Genomic DNA, 16,552 nt, shown 5'->3' with positions numbered 1-16,552 from the left:
AAGTGCATTCCTTAGATAGCTATCATACATGTAGAATATATAGATAGATGAAAAAGACATAAAGTTTAGAGACCATATGCATTCATGGAACCTGCTGAACCTCTGCATAACCGCATGTGTAGCATGAGTTTCCGAACAATGAGTCTGACATGTTACAGACATGCATTACTTGTGGTCTGCAGGCAGCCTGTATACATGAAGTAAGTGCAGTGTGCTCTGGACACGTTCAGTTTATCACATATTCAAAGATAACTCTGGTTAGCACCTACACAGAAGGTCTGGCACGACTGTGTATGTGCTGTGCTGCACATGGACTGAGACTGCTGTCTTAGATTTTGGGAAAAAAATCAGGAGGTCCAAATTCTATAGACTTATTTGCTAAAAATATATGCTCGCTCATTTTGTTCCACTGTCACTAAAAATCACCTAAAGTAACTTGGGTTTGTTCCAATGATACTGCATGTTATTGGTTTAAAGCAAGTGTGTTCTGTAAATGATGAATGTGCTCACTCACTGCTTTGCAATAGCTTTGTTTCTGCTCTGCGAAAAGTTTTGGGGTTGACTTTTTGGACTTTTTCCAAATACTGACATTTCAGTACTCTTAACATACTCTTAATATTCCCTCCTATCAGCAGCTGGTAGATAAAATTTGACAGGAGAATGCGTTAGGAGGAAACGCAAGGAATGCTGATGTAGAAACCTTGAGAAAGTAAGTAACATCCCTGTGTTAATATGCCAGCCTTATTGCAGTGAATTACCTTCCTCAATTAGCTACATGTGTTCAGTGAGCTCCCTAAGGGGTTCTGTATCTCAGTAGTTTTGACTCTATCCATGTCTCTGTTTCCAAAAATCTCTTCTGATTTAAGCCAGTTCTTGGTATCGTTCACTGCAGACGTACATGAGCAGTATCCCAGCTCGGTATGCTGTCCGTAATGAATGCACAACCGTCACAAGATGTGCACGAGCAGCTGGTCATAAAAGGAACACCTTGGATCGTTAAACTTAAGGTTGTGTCTTGTGAGAAAACAAACTCCCTTTTCTTCTTCCTCTTCACCCGGCACTGGCTCTTATCTCAGCTTTTAGGCTTTACACTGAATTGTGGCCTCCATGATCTTCACATTTTCCTGCCATATCTATTTATTATTGAAAAAAGGCCGTTTCCCCCAAGTATCCCTTCCTGCTCTGGCTGTAGAAACTTGGGTCTCAAACTGAGTAGCAACACCAAAGTCATATGGAGTCCTGTCCATCTCATTGAGTCAAAAGGCAGACTGGAAGAAAAGGAGGCATTTCGCTAACACACCAGGGATTTCCAGTCACTGGCAGAGGTAGCAGAATTAACAGGAAGTCAGTGAAAGCAGTCATTGATGTGGGGCGATTGGATAGGGGGTGTGTGGCTGGTAGATTGCTCACAATGCTTAGTTGGTACAAGAAGTCCTTGCATGCCGTGTGACAGCATAAATGTACCAACTGAAGGGTGTTTCACTTGGGAAGCCAACGTAACCTCACCAGGAAATCTGAGGTTTTTATTGATGGGACTGAACAGTAAGCATGGAGGGAACCAGGTGTTGGCCAGAGTGAGGGTAAGGTGCAGAGTTTGCAGGGCAATGGCACAGTGACCAAATCACAATGAGCAATGCAAGCTAGAGATTGATCATGGAAATTTCCAAAATCTTAAATTTCAGCCAAATCTGAATAAGATTTTAAGGAATTAAAAAAAAAAAATACATCACAAAATATTTAAGGTTGGAAGGGACCTCTGGAGATCATCTAGTCCAGCCCCCTTGCTCAAAGCAGTCACCTAGAGCAGGTCGCTCAGGTACTTCTTCCATCAGATTTTGAATACCTCTGAAGATGGAGACCACACAACCTCTATAAGCAACCCGTTCCAGTGTTTGACCACCCTCACCATAGAAATTTGTTATGTTTAAATGGAGTTTCCTGTGTTTCAATTTGTGACTACTGCCTCTTGTCCTTTCACTGGGCACCACCAAGTCTGCCTCCATTTTCTTTGCACCCTTCCTTCAGGTATTTATACATGCTGATGAGATCCCACCCAGAGCCTCCTCATCTCCAGGCTAAGCAGTCCCAGCCCTCTCAGCCTTTCCTCATATGAAAGATACTTCAGTCCCTTAGTCATCTTAGTGGCTCTTTGCAGGGCTTACTCCAGTGCGTGCATGTCTCTGTTGTACTGGGGAGCCCATGGACTGGACCCAGCACTCCAGTTGTGGCCTCATCAGTGCTGCACAGAAGAAAAGGATCACCTCCCTCCAGCTGCTGGCAATGCTCTTCCTAACGCTGCCCAGGAGGCTGCTGGCTGCCTTTGCAGCAAAGGCACACTGCTGACTTGTGTTCAGGTTGGTGTCAAGCAACCCCAGGCCTTTTTCTGCAGAGCTCCTTTCCAGCCGGTTGGCCCCCAGCATGTACTGATGCCTGGGGTTATTCCTCCAGAGATGCAGGACTTAACATTTCCCTTTGATGAACCTCTTGAGATCCTTCCTGGCCCAGTTCTCCAGCCTGTCACAGTCCCTCTGAATGGCAGCACAACTGTACAGTGTACCAGCTACTCCACCCAGTTTTGTATCGCCAGCAAGCTTGGTGGGTGCATGCTGCTGGATGACCGGCCTCCAGCTGCATTTTGTGCTGCTGATCTCAACCCTTGGAGCTCTGCAGTTCAGCCAGATTTCAATCCAGCTCACTATCCACTTAAATGGATTTGTGAGTTTGCAAGGTAACGGGAGACAGTCAAAAGCCTTACTTCAGATAAACAGCATGCACTGCTTCCACCTTATCCACCAACTAGTCATCACATCATATACCCAGTGCACTTTTCCTGTGACACATCTCCCTGCTGCATATAATGAAGAGCTTCATAAACCTGTTTGATTAAAACTTAGTAGGTCTCCTAGTACAGGGATTGCTTCTAACTGCCATAAAATGAACTGCTTCACCTGCCTTTGTAATGAGCTACAAGTGATACAAAACACACAGCTTATTTAACAGCACACACCAGATGGTCTATGCAAAGTTAAGCATGACAGGAAGATTTTTGTCCAGATTGGGGGTAGGACTGTTGTTTTGTTTTGAAAAAGAGGAAAGAAATAGGGGGAAAACCTGGATTGCATTGCCACTTGTGTTGCTGAAATTGCAGTGGAGGCAGCTCTTACAGGTCACCAACAAGAAGCAGCAAGTACGATCAATGAGCACTTGGCAGGCAAAGTGTTTAACACTGTTAACTAACTCTGAATTGCATTGAAATATAAGCCTTGTATGCTTGGATACCCAGATAAGTTTCCTTTCTAGACAAATTTAAGCTAGGCAAACTGAAAATTGAGACTGGATACCAGCACAAAATCCCTTTCATGATTTTCAAGTCTAAAAAATAGTGTGAATGAAGATGATATAATTGAATACTTGGTATTTTTTCATTAGTTAGAACTGCTCCGAACATATTGCTTTTACCTCAGCAATCTATTGAGCAAAAGCTGGATTGCCTAGACCAAGTCAGTTTATATGTTTTGATACTTCCATCCTAAAGCAGTGTTATTGCAAACAAGGAGATTTAATTGAGTACTAGATTTTAAAATAGGTGCTGAAAGAGTTCGTTCAATAAAAAGCACATGAGAAAAAGGATGTGAGAAAGTTGTAACAGATGAGACATATCAGAGAGACATCACAAAAGAAATAATTGCTACAATTGCCAAAGCTCAGAAATTCAATAAAAAATTAACTCTTCAATTTGATGACCTAGAAAATAGAGAGAGGAGAGAAATAATGTGCATATGAAAAGGATTAAAGAAGAAGCCAAGAAGGAAGGCTTCGTCGGTTTAACTGAGTGGATTTAAAAATTGTTTAAAGAATGATGAGATGATAACAGTAAAAAGAGACTCAGACTGGCTTTACCAGGAAACAGATCTACGCATTTTTCAGTGAAAGTTCGCTTGTATTATCTCAATAAAAGAAATGTTCAGAATAACAGAGAATGAGCTAACTGTGAATGATCTGAAAATAGTGTGCATGCACATGCACACACACACACATTCTTTCGGCTTTTAAGGAAGAATATACAGAGAACAGCAAGTACAATAGTAAGAAGGTTTTCATTATTTCTGAGGTATTGAACTTGGCTGCAGAAGAAAGAGGGCTAGATGTGTAATAATTAGAGATAAAGTAGAAGCTAGCAGAGATAATGGCTTGTGTTGTGTAAACCGGGTAGGGTTACACATGGAGATGTTTTTACTGCTATCATAATGCCTGTCAGAATCAAAAGAGGAACTGCAAGAGGATGTTTTTCTAGAAGAAAGGGGCATAGCTGGCTTATAACAATATTCAGAAAGACAAATTAAATTTAAAATGTCCAAACATGAGGAAGTAAAAGTTATGTTAGTAAGCAATTAGTAAAAGGAACTTCAAGTCAGTAAGATATATATATATTTACATATAAATATATATGCAAAATTAATTTATTCAGAGACTGCTTTCAGATATATCTGAAGTATCTTATAAAGAAACCAAGGAAGAAGCTTGGTCGTGTGGAGCTGGATTTGTTGCATTTTTCTATTATTCACAAAGAGGTAATAACCAACCCTCCTACTGCAGTTTTCAGATAAATTTCAAAACGCATTCAGAGATAGCGAACAAAGATTGTCCTTGTCAGTCATGAGCAACCCACTTGCCGCAACAGGCCTGTCTTTGTTGTTACATGTCTGGAGATTCTCTGACAGGGGCCGCGGTCACATTACCCGTGCCAGCAGCAAGAGGCACGCGAGGGAGGGAGCTGCTGGGCGAGTGGCCGGCGACCGGCCAGCGGGGTCCCGAAACCTGGAGGTGGGTGCACCTTTGGTAGGCCTGTGCCCAGGAGGCAGCTTGGGGGGAGACACCACAAGCAACCCCCCTCGTGCCGCTCCGACGGAGCTCTCCAGCCTGTGGGACCGGCTTGTGCGAAGCTCTGGACAACGTGAAAAAGGCTCTTTCGGCCTCCCAGGGAACAGGAGGTGACCAAGGGGTGCGATGGTGCCTCTGGCCCGGCACGAAGCCGCCGAAGACGAGTGACCCAGCCCTCGGTGTCTGACCAGCGTGGCCCAGGATGGGGTTTGGCGGTGGCTGCTGCTGCACTGCGCCCCACTCCCCTCGTTTTACTGTGGGAAACCTGCCACGTATCCGTTTCCAATCTGTAAATCAGAACTCGGAGAGACGGCATCGTAACAGGTCACCCCCTTTCCCCCCTCCAGCATTTCCAAACGGAGCAACTTTTGTCAACCCTGACCAGGGCTTTTGCCACTTGCTACTACCGTGCCCTAAAACGTGGGACCAAGCAGGCCGAGGGAAGTGCCCTCCACCAGAAAAAAGCACCATCCTCCGCGCCAACGCTGCAGCAGGACCCGCTGCCGCCGCCGCCCCCAGGTTGAGGGGAGGTCGGTGGGGACGGGCAGCGCCGCCCCGGCCCCGCGCAGCCCGCCTCAATGGCCGGCGCCGCGCTGCGCATGCGCGCGCAGCTGGCCGCGCAGGCGCCATGAGGCCTCTGGGCTGACTGACACCCTGACACACACAGCCCCCCCCCCCCCCCCCCCGCGCTCCCGCAGGTGCGGCCGAGGGCAGCGAGCGGAGCGGTACCGGTACCGACACCGACACCGACGGGCCGCGGTCTGCCTCGGCGGAGGTGAGTAAGGGCCCCGCCCGGCTGCCGCGCTTCGCTCGGCGGCCACGGCGTGCGCTGTTGCCATGGGAACAGTGGGCGCCGGTCGCCGGGGCCGCCCGCGGCGGGGAGGGCGAGAGGGAGCGGGGCCCGACCCGGCCCCCTCCGCCGCTGTGGGGAGGGGGCGCCGGCGGGACCGCTGGGCGGGCACAGCGCCTCGGGCAGCGCCCGGTGCCGGCGGCAGCCCGGCCCCGCCTGGCCCCGAACGCGCTTTCCCGGGGGGCTGCCGGGGAGCCCCCGGGCTGGGGGGTGCGGTAGGTCGGGCGGGGGGCTTTGCAGAAGCGGCTGGGGAGGGGGAACCTCCGGTGGGTTTCCCGGCAGCTTCCTGCGCGCCGTGCTCGGGGGAAGAGACTTTTTTCGCTGGGTTTGGGTTGGTAACGCCGCGAAGCCTGGGTCGGCTTTTACTCCACAGGTGCTGCTGGTTTGGGGAGTTTCTCTTGGCGGGCGCACTGAAACCCTTGCTCGGTGGAGGACTGCAGGCTCAATTTCTCGTGACTTTGTTCTCATTTCTTTTCGATAGTGATTTCTCTGCTGCAAAATTTTGCCAAGTGTATCAGGTGTGATTGATGAGTTACTGATGTTTTAAATTATTTCCAATAATAACCATTATTAGTTCACTCTTACTAAACCTGTATTTGGGTGCTAACTATTTTAGAGGTTTGCTTGGGCAGACAGAACCTGGATTCAGAGCTCAGTGAGCGGAGTGTTCACAGCTTGAGCACAGGGTTTCTCCTCGCTGTACTTAGTGGTTGCAAGCATACCCACTCTGTACGCTAGCCAGTAAATGACACTGGTTTTGAGATGGGAGATAGGATGGCACAGTCAGCGTGGTGCCACATCTGACGGAGTCAGCCGTGCTTCTCTCATGTGCCAACTGACCTGGGATAAGTGGTGTGAGGGTGCAGCTGTCTTGCTTCTGGAGATAGCTACATCTAACGTGGGCTTCTCTGATCCTGTACCACTATCTACCGCTTTCAAATCTTCCTGTACAGCAAAGACCAGACCTCTGGAGTAAACAACCAGGGAAAAAAAGACAAGAGCCCAAGCATGGCTTGTCAGACATGGGTGTAATACTCTTCTACTTTCCAGTAGAGAGTCAGAGAGGAGCTCTTCATCTGTGCAAGTTAAAGGCTACCTGGGAAATGGTGGCAGCAGCGGGGGACAAGATCTGTGCATACCAGTTGTGCTGTACCCATTGACACTGCACTATTCCCTTTATCTGTCCCCTGCTGGGATTGGGGAGCAAAATGGGAATGCTGCTGGATTTTCAGAAAGAAGTACTAATAATTGGAATTATTTCTTATTTGCAACTAAGATACTTTATTTTTAAAAGGGTATAGAGTGTATGGAAAAAACAGAAAGTCATACAAATAAATACAAAACCAGGCAGGGCTTAGTCTTGTATAAACAATGAAAAACAAGGGTAAAACCAGATTGTGTACTGAGCTGCCAGTGCAGTTGTTTCCCTTCCATTCTTGTGCTGCTCCTTCATCCAAAACTTACGCTTTCTGCTTTTTGCACTCATTTGTTGTGCCGTATTTTAAATTAGTCTTTGACATTGCAATTGAATGATTCAGGTACTTTATGTTCATCAGAGACAAGAAAGCTTCTGGTGTCTGGAGGGTTTTTTCCTTATGCGCAGATCTATGTAGTAGTTTTCTAGGAAGAGAGCTGGCATAGTATAGCTGAAGGTGCTTCCTCAAAGCTTCTAGGGTGTGGGATGCTGAGGAGCGGATGAAACTTCTTTCTTGAGTGCTGCTGCAGCAGAGCAATTGCTTGATGCTTAAATGTTTCAGCTTTAGGCATTATAAAATAAAAGAGTGCAAATCGCCTTTCTGTGTCTTTGAGAAGCAGACAGTGGTTGTCCTGTGATGGCACGGTAGCCAAACTCATTCAGATAACTACTCATGTTTTTTAAATGCTTGCAAGAATGAGTAAGCTTTCTTATCCTATCATATATATATATATACACATCTCATATTTGATGGCACTGCTTACTTGTTTCTCTGTGTTCTGTTACGTTTTCTGGCTAATAACTGCGGGATATCAATTAATACTATATTGGTATTGCATCCCTACCACAATTCTGAATGTGTATAATACTACCCTACACCAACACGATGAAGTGTTAAGGCTCTCATCGGGTCAGTGGTAAGTCTTAAATTCCACTCACTGCTGTCCCCCCTGTGACAGCTCCAGGCTCGCTCCGTCCCTGCCTTACCCCGGCGAGCGGGGGCTGCTGCCCGCCAGCCTGGCTGCTCCTGCAGCTGGGAAAGGCTCTGCTCTCCCCCTCTCTGCTGAGGTAGCAATGCAGCAGTGAGCTCAGGCAAACATTCAAACCAAGTCATAGGTTCCCTTTGCAACATTATTAAAACTTTGTTTTTAAGGGGCTGGAAGGGCTAACAGTGCCCAAATAGTAGTAATTAATTAATTAAGCTCATAGTAGAAAAGTTCCTCTTCCAGTTTAAAAGAAATAGGTAAGAGGTGAAAGCTTCAACAAAAAGTTACTATAATGGAATTTGGGTCTCAACTATGGCAAATGTACTTCTAGGATAGAAAAGGTACAGTTGATAGTAGAACTAACAAAATCGAAAACTGATGGTGCTGTTCCACCGAAACACATCATATCTCTCAGGTTGCTTCTTAGTTTAATTATGAAGAACATACACGTAAATTCCATAAAATACACATATCAATGTCAGAGCACAGAGATTTAAGAACTAAAGAAAATGGTGTTCCTCAGATATTAAATGTAAGATGTGAGATTACTTGAGAAAATTTATTTTAATATTTAGCAAAGTGGATGGAAATATATAGACCAGAAAAGAAGAAATGTGAATTAATTCAGATTTTGATTTGTAGAAGCACATTGATAATGTCTTAGTATTTATTCACTCCTGTTGTTTCCATATATGCTGGATAGTAACTGACACATGGCCCGCGCAGACGACCTTCCACTTAAAGGTCAAAATCTTGACTCCCAGTAGCTGGGAGAATAGGGAATGGTAATCTACCTTCCCTATTCAGTGAGGAATGGCTGTATAATTGCTTCAAACAGACTGCAGCAGTGGAATTCCATACTTAACTCTTTTGAATCATGTTGCAATAGAGGGAATAGTAGGGAGCATAGAGAGCCAAATTCAGTCACAGTGAAGAAAAGGGGTGTATTAGTGGCAGTCAGAAAGATTAAAAACACTGACAGGCTCAGGCTCCTGATCTGTTCTTGTGTTTTGTAATTATGCATTTTTTAGGGAAAGAGGTTGTTGCACTGTTCCTTAGCATCCAATTTTATCTTATGTAGTTCAGCTGAAGTGGTTGGGTTGTGTGTTAATTAAAGAAACTGTGCCAGAATGTACAGGCTCTCGAAGAAAGAACATAAGAGGCAGTTGGAAATGTAAAAATGCAGAACAGGAAGAAGTGAACTAAGGAACTAGAGAAATAGGGGGTTTTTTCTTCGTAGTTGAGAAATAACCAAGATGGCAGTGTCTGATCTAGTGTTGGTTCATTGTCATAAGTTATATGAGAGGATGGAAGTTACCAGATGGTCTGAGTCACAGACAGCGCAGAAACATATTTTTCTTTTTAGGTAAGCTTGAAAAGCAGAAAAGGAATTTTGAATGGTTTAAGGCCTATGATAATTTTGCTGTAAAATGACAAGGATAGTATCCACAGAGAACTGCACCAGGATAGCAATTGATTTTGGGGGGCTCAAGAGACGATGAAGCAAGTCTTTCACTGCCCACTGCGTTTGCCAGAAGATGCAGCAGGACAGAACACTGATTAAAAGTTTGGGTTGATAATTTATCTTACTTTAGTATTATCTTTGCATGTGCTTGAGGGTGAATTGGAGAGGCATTTCTCTCAGAAAAAAATTAATTACTTGTTCTTCATTGTCTCTGCTTATCAATTACTGGTAACTGTGCTTCAGTTTCTGATAATAATACCTGTTTGACTTATTAGGAAGCTGCACGTGGTAAGATGGTTAGCTTATATTGTGTATTTCCTAAGTTCATTGGAAAGAAAGTGTTTCTCTACAGCATATTATTGACTTTCTGTGATGTTTTATAAGTAATCACGTGTTAAGAAACAGGTTTTCTGTACTGTTGAAGAGTGCCACATTTGGCCCAGAAAGCACTGTGGGTACTGATTGTTGTATATTTTAGCTCCCTCTAAAAACTAAAGGTTCTCCATGTCAGATGCTTTCTTCTCTTCTTCAATATTTTGCTACAGAACTGAGAAACACAGGGAAGTGCAGTATCAATGAGCTTTATTTTCTACTACTTCAGCACTGTCTAGGATTTTGTTGTAATATCATTTTTAACTACATTACAGTAGCATAACCACTGATGGATTAATAGTTTGTAATTTAAAACTAGGAGTATATTCTGTGCCTTCCATGTATGTTGTACACTGTTCTTCCTGTGCACTACTTTGCAGAGGAATGCAAGCTTCAAAGAATAACAGTACAGAAAAGGCAGAACCATTCTACAGGCTTTCAGTTCCAAGGCAGAAGACCAGTTCAGAGATTATAAATGAAGCCAGAAACGCTCTACGAACACTAAGAACTCGGAGACCGTTTACACCTACAGAGGATGAAAGGAAACTTTTTGGAACTGGATCCTCACGAGCTCGTCAAAATAGACCCCCTTCAGTTTTTAGGTACTGTGGCTTTAAGATTTTTTCAAATGTCCCTTAGCAGCAAGAGATTTGATTCTGTAATTATGTTTCCAGTGATTTTTTTCCTATGTTAATCTGTATTCCTAATCACATCCTTTGAGTTCTTCTAATGATCCTTACTGTTGGTGTTAATCTACATGACCAGGAAGTTCCTGTGGATTAGAGCTACCACAGGCAGTTATTACACTAGTTTTGTATGTGGAGAATAGTATAGAAAAATGGTCTGTAACTCATCTTTTTCTTAAGACAATGTATGCTTTTAATTGAGCTGGTCTTTAGCTTTTCCTTGAAACTGTGAAAGCTAGCTTGTTTTCACATAAACTGTATGCTAGATCTTTTTTTCAGAGTGTTCTTAGATCTTTTTAAATACAAAATTTAGGTCTTGAAGTTTGAAATGGTCATTTTTAAACAAAATTTATACTACTACAAAATTATTTCTCTGTAGAGTTTTGTTATGTACTATAATTCACAGAGCTCAATAGATCTGTCTCCTGTGACAAAAGAGGAAAAAAAAATACTAGTTTTTTTTTTTAATCCACTTCCCAGTAATTTTTTAGCTCTCCTTATATGCAAATTCTGTAGTAACTGTAGGGAGGAGATATGCGCTGTATTTGTAATGTTAGGTGTCAGGCATGGCAGAAAGAATGGTGAAACATGTTTGAATGGCCATACAAATAAGTAAGTGTCCATGCTGTTTTCATGGCAGCATGACTTGAGGCACTCAATGTATCCAGTATGCCTAACTGCATAGTGTTGTGCCCTTACAGAAGGCGAGAGCCTGGGAGTGACTTGGCTTTTTGTTGGTGACCAGGTAACAACGTCCCTCTGGCTGACATCTGTGCTTGTTCTGTCTGTGCTTCTCCTGCGCATGGGAAGGAGCATGCTCATGCCTGCACAAACCCTGGGTTTTCTGCACTGCAGTGTTCTGCAGCTCGTGTCAGGTAGCTTGGGCACTAACCATAATTGGGTTTGTGCATGAATTTAGGCTTATCTTAGAGAATTGTTACAGATATGTATGAAATAAACTATCATGGCAGGTGTGCAGGTGATCTTGTAATTCTTCTCCCTTGATGCTGCTGGATTCCCAGATATCAAAGTCAAATAACATTCCTGGAAGAAGAGTGATAACGTAAAAGTGCTTGGTCACTCCTTTCTTCCTCCTTTTCACCATATTCATTGGCAAAGGGAAGAAGCATGCAATTAAAAAAAAAAAACAAAACCCAAACAAAAAAACCCCACAGAAAACAAAACACTGGGTCTGCTTTATTCATATTATGTTTAATTTCTTTATGCTAGTCTTCATGCATCCAGTTTTGATTTGACTGAATCAAGACCAGTGTCTGGTGTTCGTCTTATTCCACTGGATCATGTGAGTACTCTGGAAATGACTCATGCAATACTGACATAAAAATATGTATATTGGTAGTGTTAGGAAAAGATATGGTTTTAAATAGGTTGGAGAGAAACAGAAGCCTGTTGTAATGTTAGTCTGAGACTTGTAAAGTCAGTTTTGTCTATTTTTTTCCAACAAAAAAAACCTGAAGAGAATTTAAACTATTTAAATATTGCTGTATTGGATTGTAATTCTAAGTGATATTAGCAAGAATCGGAAGATGCATAATGGAATCAGCTTTCCTGTGTAAGATTACTGAAATAGAAAAGGTCATGAGCCAGCAACCTTTCCTTGCTGCTAAGAAGGTGTTTGATCGGCAACCAACCCCCGCAGCTGGTCACCCTCCCTTCCCCCTCCCCACCTGGGAATGGGGGAGGGATTAGAGGGGTGAAGGGAGACTCACAGGCTGAGATAAGAACAGTTTAATAATGGCAATGAAATGAGAACAATAACGATGATGGGGGGAAAACAAAAAGAAATATATAAACAGGCAATGCACAACGTAATTGCTCACCACCTGCTGACCAACACCCAGCCCGTTCCCGGCCAGCGACCCCGAGATACCAAGATCCCACAATTGCAATCCCGGAAGCGAGAGAGAGAGAGAGCTCCTTCCCAACCACCCCTCCTCTATACAGTGAGCATGACGTGCCGTGATATGGAATATTTCACTGGCCAGTTAGGGTCAGGTGCTGTGGCCGTGCTCCCTCCCTGCTCCCTGTGCCCTTGCGCACGGGCAGGACATGGGGAGTCGGAGAGTCCTTGAAGTCTCGGTAGCAACTGAAAACACCAGTGTGCTATCAGCATTCTTCCCATACCAAACCCAAAACTAAATCCAAAACACAGCACTCATCTAGTCCCTGAAAAGGAATATTAGCTCTATTTCAGCCCAAACCCAAGACAGTATCCACCCCTTATTCCATCTCATTTACGTTATGCTCAAGTTCCATATTACCCAATACAGTCTAATTGATCGTTGTCCTTTCTCCTGGGTTTTAGGCATGTGCACACAGACATCATTCCCTCAGTCACTGGGCCATCACTGCAGAATGTATCATAAGTTCATTTGGTTCATAACTTTGCGTTCCATCTGTCATAATAGTCTTTTAAGGCGGGAAGGGTGATTCTTGGTCAGTAGGGAATAGGTGACCAGGTGACCTTGCAGAAGGAAGGCGTGCAGTCCCTGTTACAGTTGGAACGGGTGGCTGATGCATCCGACACTGTCTGTATTCATGGTCTATGGGAGTCGCTGGGCATCGGTTGCTGAAGCCAATCCTTACTTTGAGTTTATGTGTTCCTTCATGAATGCGATGCCATTATATAATATGTGTCAATCATAGCGATGCATTGATAGGGCTGTTTGGTGATTGACCTAATACAGTTCAATTTATTGGCTATTTTCACCTAACGTTAAGTCCCCCTGAGGCACACATCGGACTTCCCCATTTTTCTGCATTACCCACCAAGTGCACCCGGGTCCTTGTGCAAAGGTAATTCCACGTATGGGCTTACCTTTACCTGAAGTGGGAATAACCCAGACAGTCTTTCCTAGCATGTCGTTAAGGTGTACTACTGGGACTTTATCCCCATCTACAGTACGCAGAAGGTTGGACTGGGCAGGGCCAGCCTGGTTGGTAGATCCTCTAGTATTGACTAACCAGGTGGCCTTTGCTAAATGTGTGTCCCAGTGTTTAAAGGTCCCATCTCCCATTGCTCTCAGCATGGTCTTTAGTAGCCAATTGTACCGCTCAATTTTCCCAGAGGCTGGTGCGTGATAGGGAATGTGATCTATCCACTCAATGCCATGTTCTTTTGCCCAGGTGTTTATGAGATTATCTCGAAAATGAGTGCCATTATCTGACTCAATTCTTTCCGGGGTGCCATGCCGCCACAGGACTTGTCTTTCAAGTCCCAGAATAGTGTTCCAGGCAGTGGCATTGGTCAAGCATATGTTTCCAGCCATCCAGTAGTTGCTTCTACCATTGTAAGCACGTAACGTTTGCCATGTCGAGTTTGTGGGAGCGTGATGTAATCAATCTGCCAGGCCTCCCCGTATCTATACTTTAACCATCACCCTCCATACCAAAGAGGTTTCAACCTCTTAGCTTGCCTGATGGCAGCACAGGTCTCACATTCATGGATAACCTGTGATATAATGTCCATAGTTAAGTCCACCCCTCGGTCACGAGCCCATCTATATGTTGCATCTCTTCCTTGATGACCTGAGGCGTCATGGGCCCATCGAGCCGTAAACTTTTCGCCCTTATGTTGCCAGTCCAGATCCACTTGAGCTACCTTAATTTTAGCAGCTTGGTCCACTTGATGGTTGTTTCGATGTTCTTCGGTCGCTCGATTTTTGGGTACATGAACGTCTACATGACGTACTCTCACAGACAAGTTCTCTACCCGAGCAGCAATATCTTGCTGTAAGTTGGCAGCCCAGATGGGTTTGCCTCTACGCTGCCAGCCACTTTGTTTCCACTGCTGCAGCCACCCCCACAGAGCATTTGCCACCATCCGTGAGTCAGTGTAGAGGTAAAGGACTGGCCATTTTTCTCTCTCAGCATTATCTAGGGCCAGCTGGATGGCTTTCACTTCTGCAAACTGACTGGATTTGCCTTCTCCTTCAGCAGCTTCTGCGACCCGACGTGTGGGGCTCCACACAGCAGCCTTCCACTTCCGATGTTTCCCTACAATGCGACAGGACCCGTCAGTAAACAGAGCATATCTCTTCTCATTATCTGGTAGTTCATTATATGGTGGTGCCTCCTCAGCACAGGTCACCTCTTCCTCTGGTGACATTTTAAAATCTTTGTTTTCTGGACAATTTGTGATTACTTCCAATATTCCTGGGCGGCTGGGGCTTCCTATTCGAGCCCGCTGTGTGATGAGCGTGACCCACTTACTCCACGTAGCATCAGTTGCATGATGTGTCGAGGGGACCCCTCCTTTGAACATCCAGCCCAGTACTGACAGTCGGGGTGCCAAGAGGAGCTGTGCTTCTGTACCAATCACTTCTGAAGCAGCTCGGACCCCTTCATATGCTGCCAGTATCTCTTTTTCAGTTGGAGTATAATGGGCTTCAGATCCTCTATATCCTCGACTCCAGAATCCCAGGCGTCGACCCCGAGTCTCGCCTGGTGCTCTCTGCCAAAGACTCCAGGTAGGGCCATTCTCCCCAGCTGCAGTGTAGAGCATGTTTTTAACATCTTGTCCTGCCCGAACCGGCCCAAGGCTTACTGCATGAACTATTTTGTGTTTAATTTGTTCAAAGGCCTGCTGCTGCTCAGGGCCCCATAAAAAGTCATTTTTCTTCCGGGTCACTTGATAGAGAGGGCTTACAATCTGACTGTAATTTGGAATATGCATTCTCCAGAAACCCACAACACCTAGAAAAGCTTGTGTTTCCTTTCTGCTGGTTGGTGGAGACCTAGCCGTTATTTTATTAATCACATTAATCGGAATCTGACGACGTCCATCTTGCCATTTAATTCCTAAAAACTGAATCTCCTGTGCAGGGCCCTTGACCTTACACTGCTTTATGGCAAAGCCAGCTTTCAAAAGAATTTGCACTATTTTTTCCCCCTTTTCAAAAACTTCTTCTGCTGTATTTCCCCATACAATGATGTCATCGATGTATTGTATGTGTTCTGGAACTTCACCCTGTTCAAGTGCAGTGTGGATCAGTCCATGGCAAATAGTGGGACTGTGTTTCCACCCCTGAGGCAACCGATTCCAGGTGTATTGGACACCCCTCCAGGTGAAAGCAAACTGTGGCCTGCACCCTGGTGCTAAAGGGATTGAGAAGAAGGCATTGGCAATATCAATTGTGGCGTACCACTTGGCTGCCTTTGACTCGAGTTCATACTGAAGCTGCAGCATGTCTGGCACAGCAGCACTTAGCGGTGGTGTGACTTCATTCAGGCCCCAATAGTCCACTGTCAGTCTCCACTCTCCATTAGACTTCTGCACTGGCCATATGGGGCTGTTAAAGGGTGAACGAGTCTTGCCGATCACCCCTTGGCTCTCGAGTTGACTAATCAGTTGGTGAATGGGAATTACAGAGTCTCTGTTGGTGCGATATTGCCGTTGGTGCACAGTTGTAGTAGCAACTGGCACCTGTTGTTCTTCAACTCTCAGCAGCCCCACAGTGGAAGGATCCTCCGACAGACCAGGCAGAGTGGACAGTCGTTTGATTTCCTCTGTCTCCAAGGCAGCTATACCAAAAGCCCACCAGTAGCCTTTTGGGTCCTTGAAATACCCTCTCCTGAGGTAATCTATGCCAAGAATACATGGGGCTTCTGGGCCAGTCACGATGGGATGTTTTTGCCACTCATTCCCAGTTAGGCTCACTTCAGCCTCCAACACAGTCAGCTGTTGGGACCCCCCTGTCACTCCTGAAATACAAATAGGCTCTGTTCCTTTAAAATTTGATGGCATTAGGGTGCACTGGGCACCAGTGTCCACCAGAGCCTTGTACTCCTGGGGGTCAGATGTGCCAGGCCATCGAATCCACACAGTCCAGTAAACCCGGTTGTCCCTCTCCTCCACCTGGCTGGAGGCAGGGCCCCTCTAGTATCCATTATCAATGAAGGGGTTAGTGTAGTCTGTGCGGGTCTCAGTCTCATCCCGGTTACTTACTTCTTGTAAATACGAACCAGGAGTCCTCCTCATAGGAACAGCAGCCAAGTCAACCCTCCTGCTCAGTCTGGGCAACTGATTACTGGAGACTGGAGCAGCATTTCTCTTGAAAGAACCTTGATTTTTAGCCATTCTTCCTTCCAACTCTT

General features: G+C 45.1%; 1 protein-coding gene across 4 annotated transcripts in view; it reads left to right on the top strand.

Moving 5' to 3' along the window:
• The window catches only part of ARMC2 (armadillo repeat containing 2), a 111,947-nt gene that overhangs the window by 29,478 nt on the left and 65,917 nt on the right, over positions 1-16,552 (top strand). For 2 of the 4 annotated variants that reach the window (XM_033005689.2, XM_033005688.2), the window contains exons 2-3: positions 10,130-10,351; positions 11,666-11,738. In XM_033005689.2, the coding sequence (XP_032861580.1) occupies positions 10,134-10,351; positions 11,666-11,738 (291 nt within the window). In that variant the 5' untranslated portion in view covers positions 10,130-10,133. Of the gene's footprint in view, positions 1-5,561; positions 5,657-10,129; positions 10,352-11,665; positions 11,739-16,552 lie in introns of those variants that run through there. The other 2 variants (XM_042803525.1, XM_033005690.2) reach the window with 2 other exon arrangements.

This window comes from Tyto alba, unplaced genomic scaffold (genome assembly GCF_018691265.1).
Source record: "Tyto alba isolate M040663 unplaced genomic scaffold, T.alba_DEE_v4.0 Super-Scaffold_40, whole genome shotgun sequence".
Taxonomy (NCBI): Eukaryota; Metazoa; Chordata; class Aves; order Strigiformes; family Tytonidae; genus Tyto; species Tyto alba.
The sequence above is the reverse complement of the archived record's forward strand: the minus strand, read 5'-3'. Positions and strand labels throughout refer to the sequence as shown.